Source organism: Pyrgilauda ruficollis, unplaced genomic scaffold (assembly GCF_017590135.1).
Source record: "Pyrgilauda ruficollis isolate IOZ18807 unplaced genomic scaffold, ASM1759013v1 scaffold21, whole genome shotgun sequence".
Classification (NCBI taxonomy): domain Eukaryota; kingdom Metazoa; phylum Chordata; class Aves; order Passeriformes; family Passeridae; genus Pyrgilauda; species Pyrgilauda ruficollis.
This window is the reverse complement of record NW_024520318.1, coordinates 8,471,522-8,488,910: the sequence shown is the minus strand read 5'-3', so window position 1 is coordinate 8,488,910 and position 17,389 is coordinate 8,471,522. Positions and strand designations below refer to the sequence as shown.

At 56.9% G+C, this 17,389-nt stretch overlaps 2 protein-coding genes across 2 annotated transcripts; both read left to right on the top strand.

Annotated features, from left to right (window-relative positions):
• The first annotated feature begins 537 nt into the window (after positions 1-537).
• ABCF3 (ATP binding cassette subfamily F member 3) lies at positions 538-11,383 on the top strand. Its single transcript, XM_041467792.1, has 21 exons — positions 538-694; positions 890-1,037; positions 1,111-1,190; positions 1,518-1,573; positions 3,266-3,363; positions 3,479-3,601; positions 3,873-4,139; positions 4,344-4,424; positions 4,971-5,030; positions 5,361-5,417; positions 5,624-5,646; positions 6,223-6,278; positions 6,413-6,613; positions 6,769-6,845; positions 7,086-7,130; positions 7,458-7,590; positions 8,177-8,265; positions 8,467-8,558; positions 9,095-9,227; positions 9,577-9,664; positions 10,468-11,383. The coding sequence occupies exons 1-21, from the start codon at positions 622-624 to the stop codon at positions 10,624-10,626; spliced, it is 2,139 nt and encodes a 712-aa protein (XP_041323726.1). The 5' UTR covers positions 538-621; the 3' UTR covers positions 10,627-11,383.
• A 1,736-nt stretch (positions 11,384-13,119) lies between these two features.
• On the top strand, positions 13,120-17,260 carry LOC121353856 (PHD finger protein 13-like). Its single transcript, XM_041468029.1, has 5 exons — positions 13,120-13,802; positions 14,875-14,967; positions 15,253-15,865; positions 16,184-16,222; positions 16,335-17,260. Exons 1-5 carry the CDS (start codon positions 13,272-13,274, stop codon positions 16,559-16,561), a joined length of 1,503 nt encoding a protein of 500 aa, XP_041323963.1. The 5' UTR covers positions 13,120-13,271; the 3' UTR covers positions 16,562-17,260.
• Positions 17,261-17,389: the final 129 nt, after the last annotated feature.

Sequence of the window (17,389 nt, the reverse complement as noted above, 5' to 3'; positions counted from 1 at the left end):
TAAGTCACGCTCCTGTGCCCCAGCCAGGCTCAAGAGAATCTTGGTCATCTTTCCTTGCACTCACCTGAAAAAAAACTCAAAAGCCAATTTTTCCTTTTAACTTGGCTTGTGGAGGCAGGGGCCAAGGTGGGTGCTGTGTGGGGTAGCTGAGGGAATCAGTAACTGCTGAGCAGCTGGACCTGGCCCTTGGCTCAGCCCCTCTGCCTTCAGTCTGTGAGCAGGTGACGATGTCCAAGTGGTCATTCCCCATCGGTGGATGAAAAAATTCAAACCCAAACCTGCAGTGTCTTGATTGTGGTTTAAAAGCAGAAACTGTTTTTAAAAGAGGGAAGAAAAGAATTCCAAGTCCTCCCAAAACGTCTTTCCCTGGGCGACGGGACAAGCAGGGGCTGAGCTGGGTTTGGGCCCGTCCCGATCGCTCCCGGTGCCGCTGTCCCGGCACGTGGCGCCGGGGGCCTCACTCCTGGCCCCGTAATGCGCAGGCGCGGTTGGGCCCGGGCTACAGACTACATCTCCCGGCGGCCCCCGCGCTATGGCGACCGTCCGCCTCCTTCCCGGCAGCGCCCGCCATCCCTTCCGGCTTCGAGCGGCGGCGGCTCCGCGGGGCGGGCCCGCCCCGCCATGGCGTCCTGCGCCGACATTCTCCGCTCCGAGTTCCCCGACTTGGACGGCGAGCTCTTCGCTTACGTGACGGGTGAGCGGCTCCCGCCTGCCCGCTGTGGCTCGGCCTCTCGCGGCGCCGCATGTCGCGACACCTACCCGCTGTGGCGACTGGCGGCAGCGCCCGAATCGCGACAGGCGGCCGGGGAGGGTGCGGTGGGGGGACCGGGAGGGTGCCACCTGTCGCGACGGCGGCGGGGTGTGCAGCGCCGGCGCCGTGTGCCCGCAGGGATCCTGCACGGCAGCGGGGCGGACTTCGAGTCGGTGGACGAGCTGGAGGAGGCGGTGGGCGAGCTGCTGCGGGAGGTGTCGCAGGACACCAAGGACGACGGCGCCATCAGGGAGATCTGCCAGCGCCTCTTCAACACCCTGCAGCTGTAAGGGTACCCGGCGTCCCCTCGCACCTCCTCACCCCACTCACGCACCTCACCCTCCTCCTCCTCTCCGTAGGGACGAGGGCCAAGCCCAGCGCTGCAGCCAGGTGTTGCTGGATGCCCCCATCCAGCTTTCCCAGATCACTGATGGATACGGTGAGTGATGCCCTCAGCTCACGTCCTGCCGTCAGGGTGCTGGAGCTCGGAAGGGCTCGGGGCGCTGGGTGTGCTCTCCTGACCTTGGGGAGCGGAGCCTCAGGCTCTCCCTCACAGGCACGCATGTTTCTCATCCTGCTGCTGAGCTCGGGGCAGCAGTGCCCACGGGGTAAGCTGAGGTGGAGGTGGAGACATGCCCTTTGGTCCCCTCATCCTGTCGGGAGAGGGATCGGTCATGTCTGGGCACGGGTGGTCATTAAGGCAGGGCTTTGCAGAGCCTCCCTGCCACACGTGCTCCCCAAGCCCAACCCCACCGGCTCCTTGCAGGCGACGCCAGCGCGGATCTGCTGCCGGGGCTGTTGCTGAAGAGAGGCCAGACCTCGGTAAGTGAGGGCTGTGCCCTTCCTTGTGGGAACAGCTGACACGTGGGGCTGCAGGTGCCCTGCCCTGCTCCGGTCCAGGTTGCCCTTGGAGAGCAGCCAAGGCAGGCAGCAGCCTGGGTTGGAGTATAGCTGCAGGGGGTACTGCTCCTCCTTGTCAAGCTCTCTGTAATTTGGGAAACTCTTGACCTTGGTCTGGTGAAGAGGCTTCAGATGAGTTAGCAGCTTATTAATCTGACAAGATCTATTTTGCTGTAATTTCTTAGTGAACTCTGACTTTTGCAAGGACCTTTGGCTCCTACAACAAGACCTTTGATTGAGAAAATAGGATGTCCCTGAATGACATCTTGACTGTCCAGCAAGGGGTAAAGCCCTGGGTAATGGCAGGAGAGGGGGGTGTTACAGGTGGGAAGTTAGCAGAGAGCTGCTGCAGGGACATTTTAAGCTCTAGAGCCAGCTGTAGATTGTTGTGGTTTGGGGATAAGATCGGGAGCAGAGAAGTTTGCACCACGACCTGAGGAAATATTTGATAGAATGTGTAGCTGCTAAGGAACAGCCTGGCTTGCCGTATGTGTTGGATGTGCCAAAGTCTGAGCATGCGTGAGGTGCAGGTGTACATCCACAAGGCAAGGATGGCAGTGGCTGTGCAGTGTGGGCAGTGTCATGTGCCAGTGGATGTGCCAGGCTGGTCCCTCACAGAGCTCCCTTTCCATGGGTTAATGTGTTGAGGATGAGAACCCTTCACTTGGAGACTGAGACCTAACACGATTCCCACATGTCTGAACGGGAGTCTTAGGCAAAAACTGGCAGCTCTGGCTGGTTTTGGCACCAGAGTTGTTGCAGCTGGATTCACTTTCCAGCTCTCGTGTCTGCAATTCAAAAAAGGCTCTTCAGAAAAATTGGAGACAATTCAGAGAAAGCCTTAGAGGCCTGTCAAGCTTTGGAGGACATGTCTTACTAGGAGATTCAGAAAGCTGGGTATAGTTTACAGAGTGACTCTGTCTGTAGGTGTGGAGTCACAGCTCTAGTAACAAGACACTCTTCAGTCTGGCATGCAGGTCTCTAATGTGCTCCAGTGCCTGCAGAGTTGCCTAGAAATACCTAGGAGTGTTCTTGGTCAGCCACAAATATTTGACTCTATGCAGGAATAAGCTGGAGTGGGCTGAAAGCCTGGCCAAGACCAGAAGCCAGGTTTAAACACTTGGCGCCTTCTTGCCTTCAGGGTTAATTAAATGCTTTTTGTCTCTGATCCACTGCTCAAGAAGAGTTTGTTCCAAACTGGCTAACGTTTAACGTGTTGGGAAGGGAAACACCTCATGGTGCCCTTCAAGAGTGGGTACAGGCTATACCAGAAGAGGCACTGGGATTGCAGGTTGCTGCTGTTGTAGTGACTTGGCTGATCCAGGTCCCTGGAACTACAGAAACTGACTGTGTGAGAGGGTCAGCCAAAACCTCTGCCTTGCTGAAGCAAAACTTGGGTGTGAGCTGTTGATTTAGGACTTCAGTCCTGAGGTAGCTTCCTGGCCTGGTTAGCCTCCTCAAAATGTGCTTGAATCTGTCCCAGTTTCCCTGTCCTTCCTCCCTCCCTTTCTTCCAGGCTTGAGAGGTTGATTGATCTTTTTTCTCCCAGAGCTCGGCTTTTGGGGGTTTTGCTGAAGATCCTGTCTCTTCTTCAAACTGTGTTCTGTGTCCCAGATGGTGAATGCCAAGAAACTGGAGAAGGCGGAAGCCAGGCTGAAAGCCAAGCAGGACAAGAGGCTGGAGCGGGATTCCCTGAAGTCATCTGGCCCTGTGTGAGTATGCAGGGCACTTTGAACATCCCCATCCTGCTCTGCTGAGCATGGCTGGGATCTGGCTGTTCCAGAGCTTTCCTGTTGAGCCCCCTCTCTGTGTTCTGTCTGTCCTCAGTGTCCTTGAGGAGGCGTCTGCCAGCCAAGCTTCCAGCAAGAAGGAGACTCGCATGGAGTCATCAGGCAAGAACAAGTCGTATGATGTGCGCATCGAGAACTTCGACGTGTCCTTCGGTGAGCGGTGAGTGCAGTGGGGACATGGGACAGACCCTGCCTGGGATTTTGGGCCATGGGGGATTGAGACTGGATTGGAGAGCAGTTGAGAAATTACACAGGGTGTGGCAAAGATCAGGAAGCAAGGTGGGCACTGACCCTATTGGCTTTGGGCAGGAGAAGCTTGTGATTTTTGCTTGGCTACAGCACAGCCTGAAATACACCAGGGGCGGGTGGCTGTCAGTTGTCCCCTCTTAATGGGACAGTCTGACCAGGGACCTCCTGTTCCCTTGCTTCAGTGTCCTGCTGACGGGAGCAGACCTGAACCTGGCCTTCGGACGGCGCTACGGGCTGGTGGGCAGGAACGGGCTGGGGAAGACCACGCTGCTGAAGATGATCGCCAGCCAGAGCCTGCGCATCCCCTCACACATCAGCATCCTGCACGTGGAGCAGGAGGTGGCAGGGGATGAGACACCAGCGCTGCAGAGTGTGCTGGAGTGTGACACCACTCGTGAGCGCCTGCTGCGGGAGGAAAGGGACCTGACAGCCAAGATCAGTTCTGGCAGGTGAGGTGATCCCCTGGATTTCCAGCCTTTCTGTGGCCTCTTGACCGCAAGGTCTCATTGTGAAGTCTGTCCCTTCCAAACACAGGCTCTGGCAGGGGTGGGCTGTATCTTGCCCACCTTAGTCCTGCCTGGGGAGATTAGCCTCCCCCAGCACTCAAACCCTGACTTGGTGAGTCCCACACACTCCTCCTTTTTCTGCCCTAGGGGAGAAGGGACAGAAGGTGCCAGGCTATCGGAGATCTATGCTAAATTGGAGGAGATTGAAGCGGACAAGGCCCCAGCAAGGTGAGACAGCCTTGTGAGCACTGCTGTGTGTTGGCATGGCCAGGGCTGAGCAGTGATTTGGGGTATGGAAGAGTCATGCTGTGGCCCTGGGATCCAGCATGTGGGGATGAGGTTTCCCTGCTTCTCTTCTTGTCTCTTCTCTGTCACAGCTCTGCTAGTTTAGGAATAGTTGAGCTTTCTACTGAAGCTGGAGGGACTTTTTTTTGCCCCGAATGGCTTGTACTGTTGCTGCTGCTGCTGTCTGACCTCCTTAGCTTCTTGGTGTCTGGGAAGCATTTTTGGGATGGTAATGGTGTGACTCTCTTCCTGGCCAAAGAGATGAAAACTCCTTGCAAATCTCCTGGGACTTCATGTGGATGCCGTGCCCTGCTGGGCTGCATTTCCTAGCCACGTGCTTCTCTTGGGTGTGCAGGGAAGTTTTCCTGCACCAGAATGGCTTTAAACTATGTAGCAGAGTTCCCTTTCTGTTTGTGGGTCTGAGACTTCAGACTGTGCCCTGCTGTTGGATGCTGTAGCTGGATTCCAGTTCTCTCCCCTTTTCCCCAGGGCGTCCGTCATTCTTGCTGGGCTGGGCTTTAATGCAAAGATGCAACAACAGACAACCAAGTAAGTTTCCAAACTTTGGGCACTGAGGCAGTGATGTGGCTGGGAAGATGTTCCAATTGAGCCCCCAGGCACTGCTGTGGCTGTAAGGAAGAGCAAGGGTTTATTCTTGCCCATCCAATGTGGTCTCCTGCCCTGGGGGTGCCTGTGGTCTCCTGCCACCTTCCTGCTGGACCTCAGATCTTGTGCTGTGCCTGAAATCTCTGCAGGGACAAGTTGCCTCTGGGTGACAGCAGAGCCAAAAGAACCATGGGGGAGCAGAGATCCTGCAGGCAGGCAACCACACTGGTTCTGTGTTGAACAGTAACCCCTCTCTGCATCTTCTCTCCTCAGAGAGTTTTCTGGAGGCTGGAGAATGAGACTGGCCTTAGCCAGGGCCCTGTTTGCCAGGTTGGTGTCCAGGCCTTCATGCTCTGGGGTTAAGCCTCCTTGTTGTCTGTGCTGCGAGGTGCAGGGGTGCTGCCTGGGGGCCCTCTCAACCCAGGCTCTTGAGGTGGGGGGTGTTGGAGGCACTGCAGCTCTGTGTGTGTGATGAGGCACTCTGCACTGACCCTGTGCTCCTTCTGCTTCTGATACCCATGTCTTGTTTTCCCCAGGCCAGATCTCCTTCTGCTGGATGGTAAGTTGATACTGTGAGTCCCCCTCTGACACTGCTGTGCCTGCCTGTGCCCGTCCTGGGGTTGGGAACATGCCATGGCCTTTATCTGCCTGCTCAAAATAGCCCTCTGATGGGCTGGCCTGGCAGCACAGTTGGCAGCAGTGGCACAGGGAAATCTGCCTGGGCAGCAGCTCTCACTGTGCTCAGCAGAGCCTTGCCCTGTGCTCCAGTCAGGTGGCCTGCATGTCATCCTGCCCCAGGTTTTGTTCCCTTTCCCTTGCTAGTTCCTGGAATGCACCCTGGCTGCCAGTCTGTGCTGAGGGAAGTCCTTTCACTGCAGAGCATGCCCAGGTTGGGTAGGGAATCTGGGTGAGATGCTGCTGTGAGGAGCATCCCTGCCTGAGCCTCAGCCCCCATGCACACACGGCATTGCACCCTACACGAGTCCCCTGAGCTGGGCAGGGAAGGTCTCCACGCAGGCTCTTTCCCCTCAGTGCAGATGACTAGCCTTTCCTATGGGAAAAAAATAGAATCCAGCCATCCCCATCCCTGACCTCATCGCCCCTCCTGACCTCATGCCTTTTCCCCTTCCCTCAGAGCCAACGAACATGCTGGATGTGAGGGCAATTTTGTGGCTGGAGAGCTACCTACAGGTAGGGGGTAGGAGAAGACCTTGATACCAAGAAAGGGTGAGGGAGGGAGATATCCTCACCTGCCTGGGTGGTGGGACCAGCCCCTGTGCTCTGGCTTGGTGGTGCTCAGGCCTCCCTCTTGCTGTCTCCTCCAGACCTGGCAGTCGACCATCCTCGTGGTGTCCCACGACAGGAACTTCCTGAACGCGGTGGCCACGGACATCATCCACCTGCACTCGCAGCGGCTGGACATGTACCGTGGGGACTTTGAGAACTTCATGAAGATCAAGGAGGAGAGGCTGAAGAACCAGCAGCGAGAGTATGAAGCCCAGCAGCAGTACCGTGAGCACATCCAGGTACTGGGGGAAGCCAGTGGAGCTGGGGCATTCTTCTCCCAGCCTTGTCCCTTTCTCTCTGCCTTAGTGATTGTATTGCTGTAGTTTTGGCAGTGCAGCAGGGTGGCTGGTGCTGAAGGGGACTTGGGGCTCTCTGATGCTTTTCTCTCTCCCAGGTTTTCATTGACCGCTTTCGCTACAACGCCAACCGGGCGTCCCAAGTCCAGAGCAAGCTCAAGCTGTTGGAGAAGCTGTGAGTGCCTATCCTGCTCCTCTCTGGAGGTGGAAAAGGGGCACTGCTCATGGGAAGAAATGGAGGTTCCCAGGGTACCTGGCAGATACAGTTGTGGTTTGGGCTTTTTGGGTGCCTGTCTCTGGTCCAGAGGCTTTGGTTAGGATGAGGTGTCACAGAGCTAGAGACTCTACCTGGGCTTCTGGTGTGGGAGCAGACCCACAGTGCAGAGCACCTTGGTTATGTTTCCTCTTCTTTCAGGCCAGTGCTGAAACCTGTGGACAAGGAATCTGAGGTGATCATCAGGTAGGGGTCCCCTGAGCCATTGTTTGGAGGGCGCCTGGCTCCATTTCTGACATGAACTTCTCCAGGGTGCTGTCCCAGCTGGGACAACCACCCCTTCATGTGGGCCAGTTTTATTCTGACAGGGAGACCAGACAGGTCCCCTCATTCAGGCTGGGTTCTCTCTTGGGGCCAGGGCTGCAGGTCTTTGTTGCTTTCTTCTGACCATCCTTCCCTGAGGCTCTGCATGATAGGGAGCCCTCCTTGTCACATGGGGGTTACAGAGGTGGTTCTGCGTGGTTGGGAGTCTCTGAAGTTCCTGGCATCTCTCACCACTTCCTGCCTTCTCAGGTTCCCTGATGGCTTTGAGAAGTTCTCTCCCCCAATCCTGCAGCTGGATGAAGTAGACTTTTATTATGAGCCAAGTCACTACATCTTTCATTCCCTCTCTGTCTCTGCCGACCTGGAGTCCCGCATCTGTGTGGTATGTGGGATTGCAGAATAATGGAGGCTGCTAGGGACCTTGGGAGGACCCTGCTCAAAACAGGGATAACTTTGATTATAGGTTAGCTTGCTCAGGTCCTTGTCCAGTTGAATTTTGGATATTTCCAGGGAGGACTATTTCTTCCATTCCACTGGGTCCCATCAGAGCATTTGATCATCCTCATTTTGAGGAACACTGGGACATTTTTCCGAGTACCATTTAGAACTTGTGATTTCATCCTTTCACTGGGTACCTCTGGAAAGAGACTGCATCCATATAGGACTCCTGTTAGACGACAGCAGCATTTAGTGGAGTGCCCTGCTGCATTGGATGGGGCAGCAGACACTGTATTGCAGACGAGGTTGGAACTGGGTAATCCTTAGGCTTGAGGGTTGGGGAGGGAACATCTGGCACAGCTGCCAGTGCTGTTTGTCAATGACAGAAATGCAGCTTCCTGGTACACCATTTGTGCTCTGTCCTGCTCCCCCTCATCATCTGCAAGAGCTGAAATTCCCTGCTCATTGCTCCCCTCTCTAAAGTGCCTTCATGGATTTCACATTCTCCAATGCTGCTGCTGCTTCTGTAGGTTGGGGAAAACGGAGCTGGCAAGTCAACCATGCTAAAGATCTTAATGGGGGAGCTGGCACCAGTCAGAGGGATCAGACATGCTCACAGGTACCTGGTTGGAAGGGCTGGGGGGCTGGGAGGAATGGTGCAGCTGGGGGGCTCCTGGGCTGTGCTTTGGAGCAGTGGCTGCTTGAGTGATCAGGATGGGTTCAGCACATCCACACATGTGCCCCCTTATGGCACTGCAGCTATGAATGCTGTGGTTCTAGGGTCTGGTACCAGCTCCCAGTCGTTCTTCTCATTTTGCAGAAACCTAAAGATTGGTTACTTCAGCCAGCACCATGTGGATCAACTAGACTTGAATATCAGTGCTGTAGAGTTATTGGCAAGAAAGTTCCCAGGTGAGTTTTTGTTGATCCCAGAGGGATCAACATGTGCTGTGCATGGAGGAGCATTGATTTGTCCATGCCCCTGGGCAAAAGGCTCTGTCCCATCAGTGCTTAAGGGTCACTGCCAGCACTGGGATAACTCCCCTCATCCAGACAAGTTCAGGTCATTGGCCATGAGAAGCAGGGGTAGCTGGTAGTCTGCAGATCTCAGGCTGGTGCCAAGTTTTGGGGGCAGATGAGCTGCTTTCCTGCTCATAGGATAAGCACTGGATCCTGCTTTCCCAGCTGTGAAAACCTCTGGTTCCTTTCTGGTTTCCTTTCTCCATTACTTGACACAGGGACTTGGGAGCAGCATCACTTGGTGTCAGTCACCAGCCCTGCAGCCCCTGTCCTGATTGTGTCAGGTTTTCCTTGCAAACCCCTTGCATGAGAGGGCATTGCCTGGAAGTGCTGCTGATCTCCCATTTGCTGGTGTGGCAGAGGCTGTCCAGCTGTGACCCTGTGTCACACCAGGTGTGCCATAGCTGTGTTGTGACATGATCCTGCAGGGAAGACGGAGGAGGAGTACCGGCATCAGCTGGGGAGCTACGGCATCTCCGGGGAGCTGGCCGTGCGCCCCGTGGCCAGCCTGTCCGGGGGCCAGAAGAGTCGGGTGGCCTTTGCCCAGATGACTATGCCCTGGTAATGTTCTCCCAAACGCTGTTAATTTTTGCATGGCTTCATCCCTGGAGCTTGATTCACCAGGAGGAAGGCAGGCATCCAGGGGCTTTGTGCTACCCCACAGAAGCTTTGTCCTTGGGGGTTTTTATGGAGAGGGAGGTGTCACCCTGGGGAGACTGGAAGGAGGCAGGTGGTTTTCTTCCACTGCTGTGGGCTCACAGGGATAAGAGGTGTCCCTGGGACTGGGCAGTGCCAATCCTGGGGCCAGCCACATGCCAGTGGCTGTGGCTCTAAGCAGCTAAAGCAGCAGTTGGTGCAGACCCAGCCTGAGCCTGTTTCACTGCATCCTCAGAGCTGTCTTCTCTTCCAGTCCAAACTTCTACATCCTGGATGAGCCAACAAATCACCTGGACATGGAGACCATTGAGGCACTGGCAAAGGCTCTGAATAAGTTCCGGGTAAGGTTCTCCCAGCAACATCTCTTGTTTTTCTAACACCACCTGCAGCCTCCAACTCAAGTTACTTGTTATCTCAGCCAGAGGTGGATGGTGAAATACCAGCAGTGACTTCAAGTCTAGGACAGAATTTGGGAAATTAGTTACATTTGTGCCTTAGCCATGCATCCTGGTGGTTTGTTTACATGATGGCTTTGGCTCGGAGTGGCTGAGAGAGGCAGTAGCAGCCCAGAGAGCACCTTGTCCCATCCTCACCTACACTCTGGCTTCTCACATGCTGTGTGCAGCCAGCCTTGCCTTGAGGCCGCTCACATCTTCCTTAGGCGCGTTTTATGCCTGATCTCCAGAGACTCAGCCTCCAGATACCACTGTGATCACCCTGGATCTCACTGGTTCTTCCTCAGGTTGGAGCAGTTTTCCTATGACAGAAAAGCTTAGCTGAGGCTGCTCAGGGCCCTACCCAGACACCTTTTCACTGTTACTGACTTTGTGTGGATTCTCCATCCTTGAAGTTGTTGGACACCTGGAGAGTCAGTAAGAAACGTTGCACTTGACTTCTGAGAGAGATTAAATGTGTTACTACTGCACATGGCTCCTCCATAGGTGATCTGTCTCTCCCCCTGAAGGGAGGAAAAGCTGGGATGAGCTCCCTGCCTGTAAAATACTGTTAAGTTTTCCCTGGAGCTGATGGAAACCTGAAGTGCTGGGCACAGGCTAGAGAGAGGCACAAGATCCCCATGCCACCCATCCTGGGCCGTGGATTATGCTCCACTAAGTTCCCCAATTTCCCAATTGTGTATTGACAGGGTGGTATAATCCTGGTGTCCCATGACGAACGCTTCATCCGCCTGGTGTGCCAGGAGCTGTGGGTGTGTGAGAACGCCACCGTCACACGCATCGAGGGCGGCTTTGACCAGTACAGAGACATCCTGAAGGAGCAGTTCCGGAAGGAGGGTTTCCTATAAGGGAGGTGGGAGCCGGACTGCGCCAGGGGCTGGAGGGCAAAGCTCAGCCACCTCGGCTTCCATCCCAACTGTGCCTGGCAGAGCGCCGAGGACGCTGCTGCCCACATGGACCGTCAGCCATGCCATCAAACTGCCACCTGAACTGCTCTCCCCTCCCAGGCCCGGGTGGAAGGACAGCGCGGGAGCAGGAGCCTGGTGTGCGTGGCCAGGGGCACGCCAGGGGCTCTGTCACTGGCCAGGGCTGTGCCTGGCACTGGGCACACTGGGAAGGCTGTGCCTGGACCTGCTGCTGTGCCGAGAGGAGGGAAGGCAGAGCATCCTGACCCTCGGTTTAACTCCGTGCTCTGCAGGGCAGAAGAGCTGTTCTCTGTGTTTCTTCGCTTCACCCTCTGCCTTTTTCTTTCTTTGTTTTTTTGTTTAACTGCCTGAGCACTAGTCCAGCTCCATCACATGCCACTGTCCTCCCTGCTGCCTTGGAGGGAAACGAGGCATTTGCTGCTAAAAGTGACCCCTGCCTCTTCCCCAGCCCCCCGATGCTGGGGCTTGCTTACGTCTGTAGTGCCAAGGGAGCCAGAGCCCGGTTCTCCTGGGCGTGCTCCCTGCTCCTTTCCCTGTGCTGCTGCCGGTACCTCCTCGCTGCCTGCCTTGCCTTTGAGCCGGCTCGGGGGTGGACTGCCCTGGGGTGGGCTGCCCAGCATCCCTCCCTGCCCACCCACACAGAGGTTGTGGTGTAAATAAACCCAGGACGCAGTGGGTACAATGCTCTCCTTTCCTTGGGGGGCTGTGGGGCTTGATTTTGGAGGGGAGGGGGGGATTGTCCTGCTGTTGCCTCAAGCACAAGGCTGGTGAGGGGGAGATGCTTTCCAGATTATTATCTGAGTTAAATGTGGTGCAGGTGAGGCTGGGACCTCCTGGATGGAGTGTGCCAGTGTCCCACTGGGCAGTGGGAGGCCACCGGCCACCTTTCAGGCATGGAGCTGGTGTGAGGCTGGCTTGGATATCAGCTCTGGAGGGTACCAGATCCGGTTGTGGTTTGGGGGGGAAATGGGCCCAGGGTGGGCAGGAGGAAGGGGGCAGAGCTTTAAATTACATTGAGCAGAGAATGGGGATGTATTTCTGGGTGTCAGAGAGGAACCAGGAAACATCAACACCTTAGGAAGCAACAGGGTAATACCCATAAATCGTCTCAAAAGAATTATTAGGCAGGGCTCTTCCCAAACAGCAAAAATGCCCCCAGCTGAAGTGTCTCCACACCAAAGCATACAGCATGGGTAACAAGTGAGAGGAGTTGGAGACCATGGTGCAATTAAAAATCTGTGACATAATTACTATCAAAGAAACAGATGTGCCACACGACTGGAACACTGCAATGGGGGGGCTACAAGATTTCAGAAGAGAGGATGACAAGGAGGGGCAGGGGTGTTGTACTCTCCTAAGGAAGGGACGGTAGTGAAGGGCTGCCTCTGAGTAACAGCCATGAACAGGCTGAGAGCCTGTGGATAAAAATCAAGAACAGGACCAGCAAAAGACATCCTGTGTTTGGCATCTGCTGCAGGCTGGCTGGCTGGGGGGGTCTGCTGATACAGCTGCCTTGCTTCAGATATGTTGGCAAACTCGGTGTATCTCCAAGTCCTGCATCCAGGTTGTTTATGAAGATTTGAAGAGCATTGGCCTTAAAACTGAGCTCTGCAGAGCCCTACTAGTGACTGGTCACCAGTCTGATGCCACCCTATTCACTATAACATGACCCGTGAGGCTATTGCTCACCCACAGCATGACATATCTATCCATCTGTGTGCTGGACATTCTGTCCAGAAGAATCCTGGGAGAGACCATATTGAAAGCTTTACTGAACTCCAAATTTTGTATCAAGGCTTCCCTAGATCAACTACTTGAATCGCCTTGTCCTTAAAGGAAGTTAAGTTTCTCAAGCAGAACTTTCCCCTCATGAACTTCTGCTGGCTGTGACTGATGCCTGTGTTGTCCTTCAGGTATTTCTTTTTCATAACTCTCAGAATAATGTTCTCCATAATTTCACCAGGCACTGAAATGTGACTGACAGGCCTATAGTGCCCAGGATCATCCCTCTAGCCCTTTCAGGGAAAATGTTTGCCCGTTTCCAGTCAAGTGGGATCTCTCCAGGTTCCCATAGCAGTTCAAAAATCATGGAGAGAGGTCTCATGATGACATCCACCACTCTTTTGAGTACTCTTGGATGAATTCCATAAGGCCCTGTACAGCATCCCTAGAAAGGGATTCAGCTGGAGCAGCAGATCCTGCACAAGTTTGGAGTTGACTGGGAGTTTATTATTCTCACAGTCATGGTCCTCCAGCTCAGGGACCCCTAGAGCCCATCACTGGTGTTGAAAGTTGAAGTGAAGAAGGCATTAAACATCTTTGCCTCGCCTATCTACCTGCTTGTGGGATGCCCATCCTCATCTAGTAATGAGAAAACGTGAATTCTGGGGTGGCTTTTGCTGTTGACATATTTTAAAAAGAGGGAGTGACTTTTTACACAGGCGGATAGGGATGAGAGAAGGGGGGATGGCTTTAAAGTGAAAGAGGGGACACTTTGGATATGAGGAGGAAATTCTTCCCCGGGAGTGTGCAGAGGCAGGCGCACAGGTTGGCCGGAGCAGCTGTGGATGCCCCAGCCCTGGAGCCGTTCCAGGCCAAGTCGGACGGAGCACTCCGGTGGGGTGGGTCCCGCCCGGCCCCGGCGCGCGGGGACCGTTCGAACGCGGTGTTCCTCCCGAGCCCCAACATTCCATGAGCCGCGACCCGGCGCGGGCGGTGGGCGGTGCCTCGGCGTTGCCGTTGGCAGCGGCGGCGGGTCCGGGCGAGTCCAGCCCGGCTGCACTCCCGTGTTCGGTACCGGGAGAGGCGGACACTCACCGGCACCCCCCCGCACCGGGACGGCCGGCGCGAGGCCCCGCCCCCGCCTTCCCCGCCACCAGGTGGTCCCGCCCCTGCGGCCGGGGCGGCGCTCGAGCCTCGCTCCCACCGGCGGCGGGCACCGCACCGGGACTGCTACCGGCACCGGGACTGCTACCGGCACCGCCACCGGCACCGGCATGAGCGCCGGCGGGCAGCCGGCGGAGCCCTGCCCCCGCGGCGGGCCGTGCTCGGCGGGGAGCAGCCCCGTGCCCAGCCCCGCGTCCCCGGCGCCCGAGGAGGTGAGCGGGGCGGCGGGGAGCGGATGGTGGTGGGGGGCGGCTGCGTGCCGGGCATCGGGGGTGCGGGGGTGCCCTCCGGAGCGGCGGAGGGCGTCTGNNNNCTGTGTGTGTGCGAGTGTCTGTGTGTGCGCGGGGGGGGCGGCTCCGTGTGTGCCCGCGGGGGCTGTGCGTGGGAGAGGAGCCCTCGGGGGGCGGCTGTGGGCACGGGCGGGGGATGCTGCCCCGGGGGGGGCGGTGGCGGCACTCGGGGTCCCCTTGAGGGGGCCCGGGGGGGTCGGGTGGGCTGGGGGCTGCAGGGGTGCCGGGGTGCGCGTGTGTGTGAAGGGGAGCGGGGGTGCTGCGCGCCGGTCCGGGGGGAGCGGGGGTCCCGTGCCGGCGCGGTTGCCGCGGGCGCGGGGGTGTCGGTTTGGGGGGCGGGGTCCCCCCCGGCCGGTCGGCCGGGGCAGGACCGGCAGCGCGGCGCCATCTTGGGAGCCATCAGGTGCCCGGCGCGGGGACGGGCGGTGCGGGGGGACCGCCACCGACACCCCCTCCCATCCCCGGCCGCCGCCGCGGGGGGAGCGCTGCGGCCCGGCCCCGGCTCCCCCTGGATCGGCCGCGGGGTGCGGGGCTGCCCCGGTGGGGCGCTGGTGCTGCCGGCGGCGCCCGGCCCTCCCCCCGCGGGACCGAGCCCCGGGCGCTGCCGCGGGAGCGTCCCCCATCCCGGAGTCACCGCCCGTGGGTGCACGGACATCCCGGCACCGGGCCCCGAGCCGCTGATTCAGGCTCCGCCGGCGGCTGCCCGGCTCTGGGTGTCCCGGCATGTCGTCACGGTGTCGTCGCGTGTGTCCGGCCCTCCCTCCCCCCCGCCCAGCCCCGCCGCCACCCCGCCCGGGATCTGGGTTTAAAGGGAAGGGCTGCGTTTGCCTCGGCAGATGATGAAGAGTTACGGGAAGGATGGGTGTTTGGGTGACCTCGATGTTCTGTGCTTGTAAAGCTGCCGGGTGGTCCAGGGCTGCCGCCAGAGCCGGCTGTGATACCGGCTTGGTTGGGATATCCCGGGAGTTTAATCCACTCGCCGTGTTTGTTGCAGCCACTTCAGAAACGGCGGAGAACTGTGGAGGATTTCAACCAGTTCTGCACCTTCGTTCTGGCCTATGCAGGCTACATCCCGTACCCTGAAGAGGTAAGGGGGCTGGCACAGTGTTCCTCTACAAAGACACTGGTTCTCCTGGTCTCCCTGCCATGTGTAGACTCAGCTCTTTGGTTTGGTTTGGAAGGGACCTTAGAGATCATCTAGTTTCATCTCCCCTACCATGGGCAGGGTGTCACCCACTGGATCAGGTTGCTCAGGGCCCATTCAGTCTGGCCTTGAAGTTTGGGTAGACACTGCTGGAGAGTCATTCTCTCCTTACCCCAAGTATCTGTGCTCTGGCCTCCCCTGCTAATCATCTTCCCCTCTTTCCACTAGTATGTGCCCTGGACCCACGGAGGCAGCATGAGCCCCCAGAACAGCACGGGGAGCACTCAGGACAGCGATAGCTCAACCTCATCTCACTCCTCTGATGGCCACATCCCCATGGACAATCGGAAGAGCAGGAATGCTGTGGCCAGGGGGGCTGTGGGCAGTGGCCTGCTAATGAACAGCCCAGCTTTTTCCACTGCCTTCTACAATGTCCGGCCCCAGCAAATCAAACGGAAGAAACCACCAGCAAAGAAACGCATTTTGGAGCAGGAGGTGAAGAAGAAGGTGCCGCTGAGTGCTTGGAAAGACTTTGGGGTAGAGCAGGATGGGGTGAAGCAGCTGGCTGCACTGGCAGGACAGCTGTCTCCTGTGAAAGAGGAGCTATTGGAGCCTTCCCTCAACCCGCCTGGGGACCCCCAGCCCAACTCCCTCCTGGAGGAGCCAGTGACGGAGGAGAAGGACTTGATGTACGGAGCACAGGGAACTGAGAAGCCTGCAGATGATCCTCAGCTTAAGGAGCATGACTCCTTCTCTGGAGAGAGGAAAAGCCCTAGTCCGTGTAATACCTTGGACCAAAGCACAGGGGAAGATACAAGCAGAGAGACCTCCCAGCTCAGTGGTAAGTGTCTGGGGGACTGCAGAGGGTCCTGTTGTGCTGCAGCCAGTGCTAAATATTGTCCCTCCTTCAGCTGGAGCCACCCTTGCTGGCCACAGGGAGGGTCTGTCCATAGCCCAAGCTTCTCCCAGCAAGAGGAATACTTTTGGGACCTGGGGGACTGAAGAGCAGAGGGCAGGAAGCTGACCAGCCCTTTGCTAGCTCTGTTCTGCTGAGCAAGTGGTGCAGACCTGAAACAGGTCTGAAGTGGGGTGCAGGGCTGCCTTACTCATCTGATTTTGATTTTTTTTTTTTTTCTTTTTCCCCCTTTTGCAACTTTAGCAGTCGAATTTGCAGAAGTTCCCAACACCAAAGCAGAAGGTGAGTGGGGGGCTGTCCCATTTAACAGCAGTAGAACTGGCTGCTCTGGCCACAAGCAGAGGTGCAGCTGGCGAGGCGGTGTCTGAGCGTGTCTCTCTCTCTCCCTGAGCAGATGACGATGCCTGGGATCTGATCACTTGCTTCTGCATGAAGCCCTTCGCAGGGAGGCCCATGATCGAATGTAACGAATGCGCTACCTGGATCCACCTCTCTTGTGCCAAGATCCGCAAATCCAACGTGCCTGACATTTTCATCTGCCAGCGGTGCCGGGACGCCAAGCAGGAGATCCGCCGCTCCAACCGAGCTCGGACAGTGCCCCGCAAGCGCCTCGTTGACTGATGCTCCTGCAGAGCAGGAAGGCCGGGGGTCCCTTTTTAACCTGAAGACTTAGACAATCAATGCACTGGCAGGGGAGGGGCTGGGACAGGGCTGGACTGTCCCCTCACACCTCTGGCCCCTGAAAGCTGCCCTGCGTGTTCTCCCCGAGGATCATATTGGCCGTAGAGCTCGGTTATCCCAGAAGTGTGCAGGGGATAGGAGGGTGGTCCAGATGCTCATCCCTGTGGGTGGTGTGTTAGTGTTTGTGATCTCCTGGGGCCCCACATGCACTAACTGTTGGATCCCACCTCCTCCTCACAGCCCCTCCAAAGAGCCCTGCCCATGTGCCTTCTGCACTTTCCCTGGGGGATGCAGGCCCCGCTCCTGTCCTGGTGACACTCAGCTCAGCCCCTACCTGCCAGTCCCCATGACTATAATTCTTGACTGGGTTCTTTCCTACTTGCACATCTGGTTACTGTGGGACCACAGCTGGGGGCAGGGTGTGGGACAGCCCCCTGTCACACAGCAGCCCCCAGGCTCGTCCCTGTGCCTCTCTCCTCCTGTGGAAAGCCTGGGCCCCAAAAGTGCTTTATGTTTTTATAGTTACTTTGTATTATAGTTACTTTGTATTATAGTTACTTTGTATTATAGCGAATTCTGGTCCTTGCCCTGTGGAGTGTGACTGGAGTCTTATGTATATAATAAATACTTTTGCCATAACAGTGGTGGCTTTGGCATAGGTCAGTGACCTGGATTCTCATGGCCCTTGGGGGAACCAGGCATTCCCCTGCTTCCCTTCTGCTGTGGCTGGGAGGGGATCTGGTGTAGGGACACCTCTCAGCCCTGCTA

Coding starts and splice junctions, on each gene's coding strand:
- ABCF3 (XM_041467792.1), top strand. CDS start 622: ATGGCGTCCTGCGCCGACATTCTCCGCTCCGAGTTCCCCGACTTGGAC. Junction 695..889: donor GCTCTTCGCTTACGTGACGG/GTGAGCGGCTCC, acceptor GTGTGCCCGCAG/GGATCCTGCACGGCAGCGGG. Junction 7,131..7,457: donor GAATCTGAGGTGATCATCAG/GTAGGGGTCCCC, acceptor CTGCCTTCTCAG/GTTCCCTGATGGCTTTGAGA.
- LOC121353856 (XM_041468029.1), top strand. CDS start 13,272: ATGCCCCAGCCCTGGAGCCGTTCCAGGCCAAGTCGGACGGAGCACTCC. Junction 13,803..14,874: donor CGTCCCCGGCGCCCGAGGAG/GTGAGCGGGGCG, acceptor TGTTTGTTGCAG/CCACTTCAGAAACGGCGGAG. Junction 16,223..16,334: donor TCCCAACACCAAAGCAGAAG/GTGAGTGGGGGG, acceptor CTCCCTGAGCAG/ATGACGATGCCTGGGATCTG.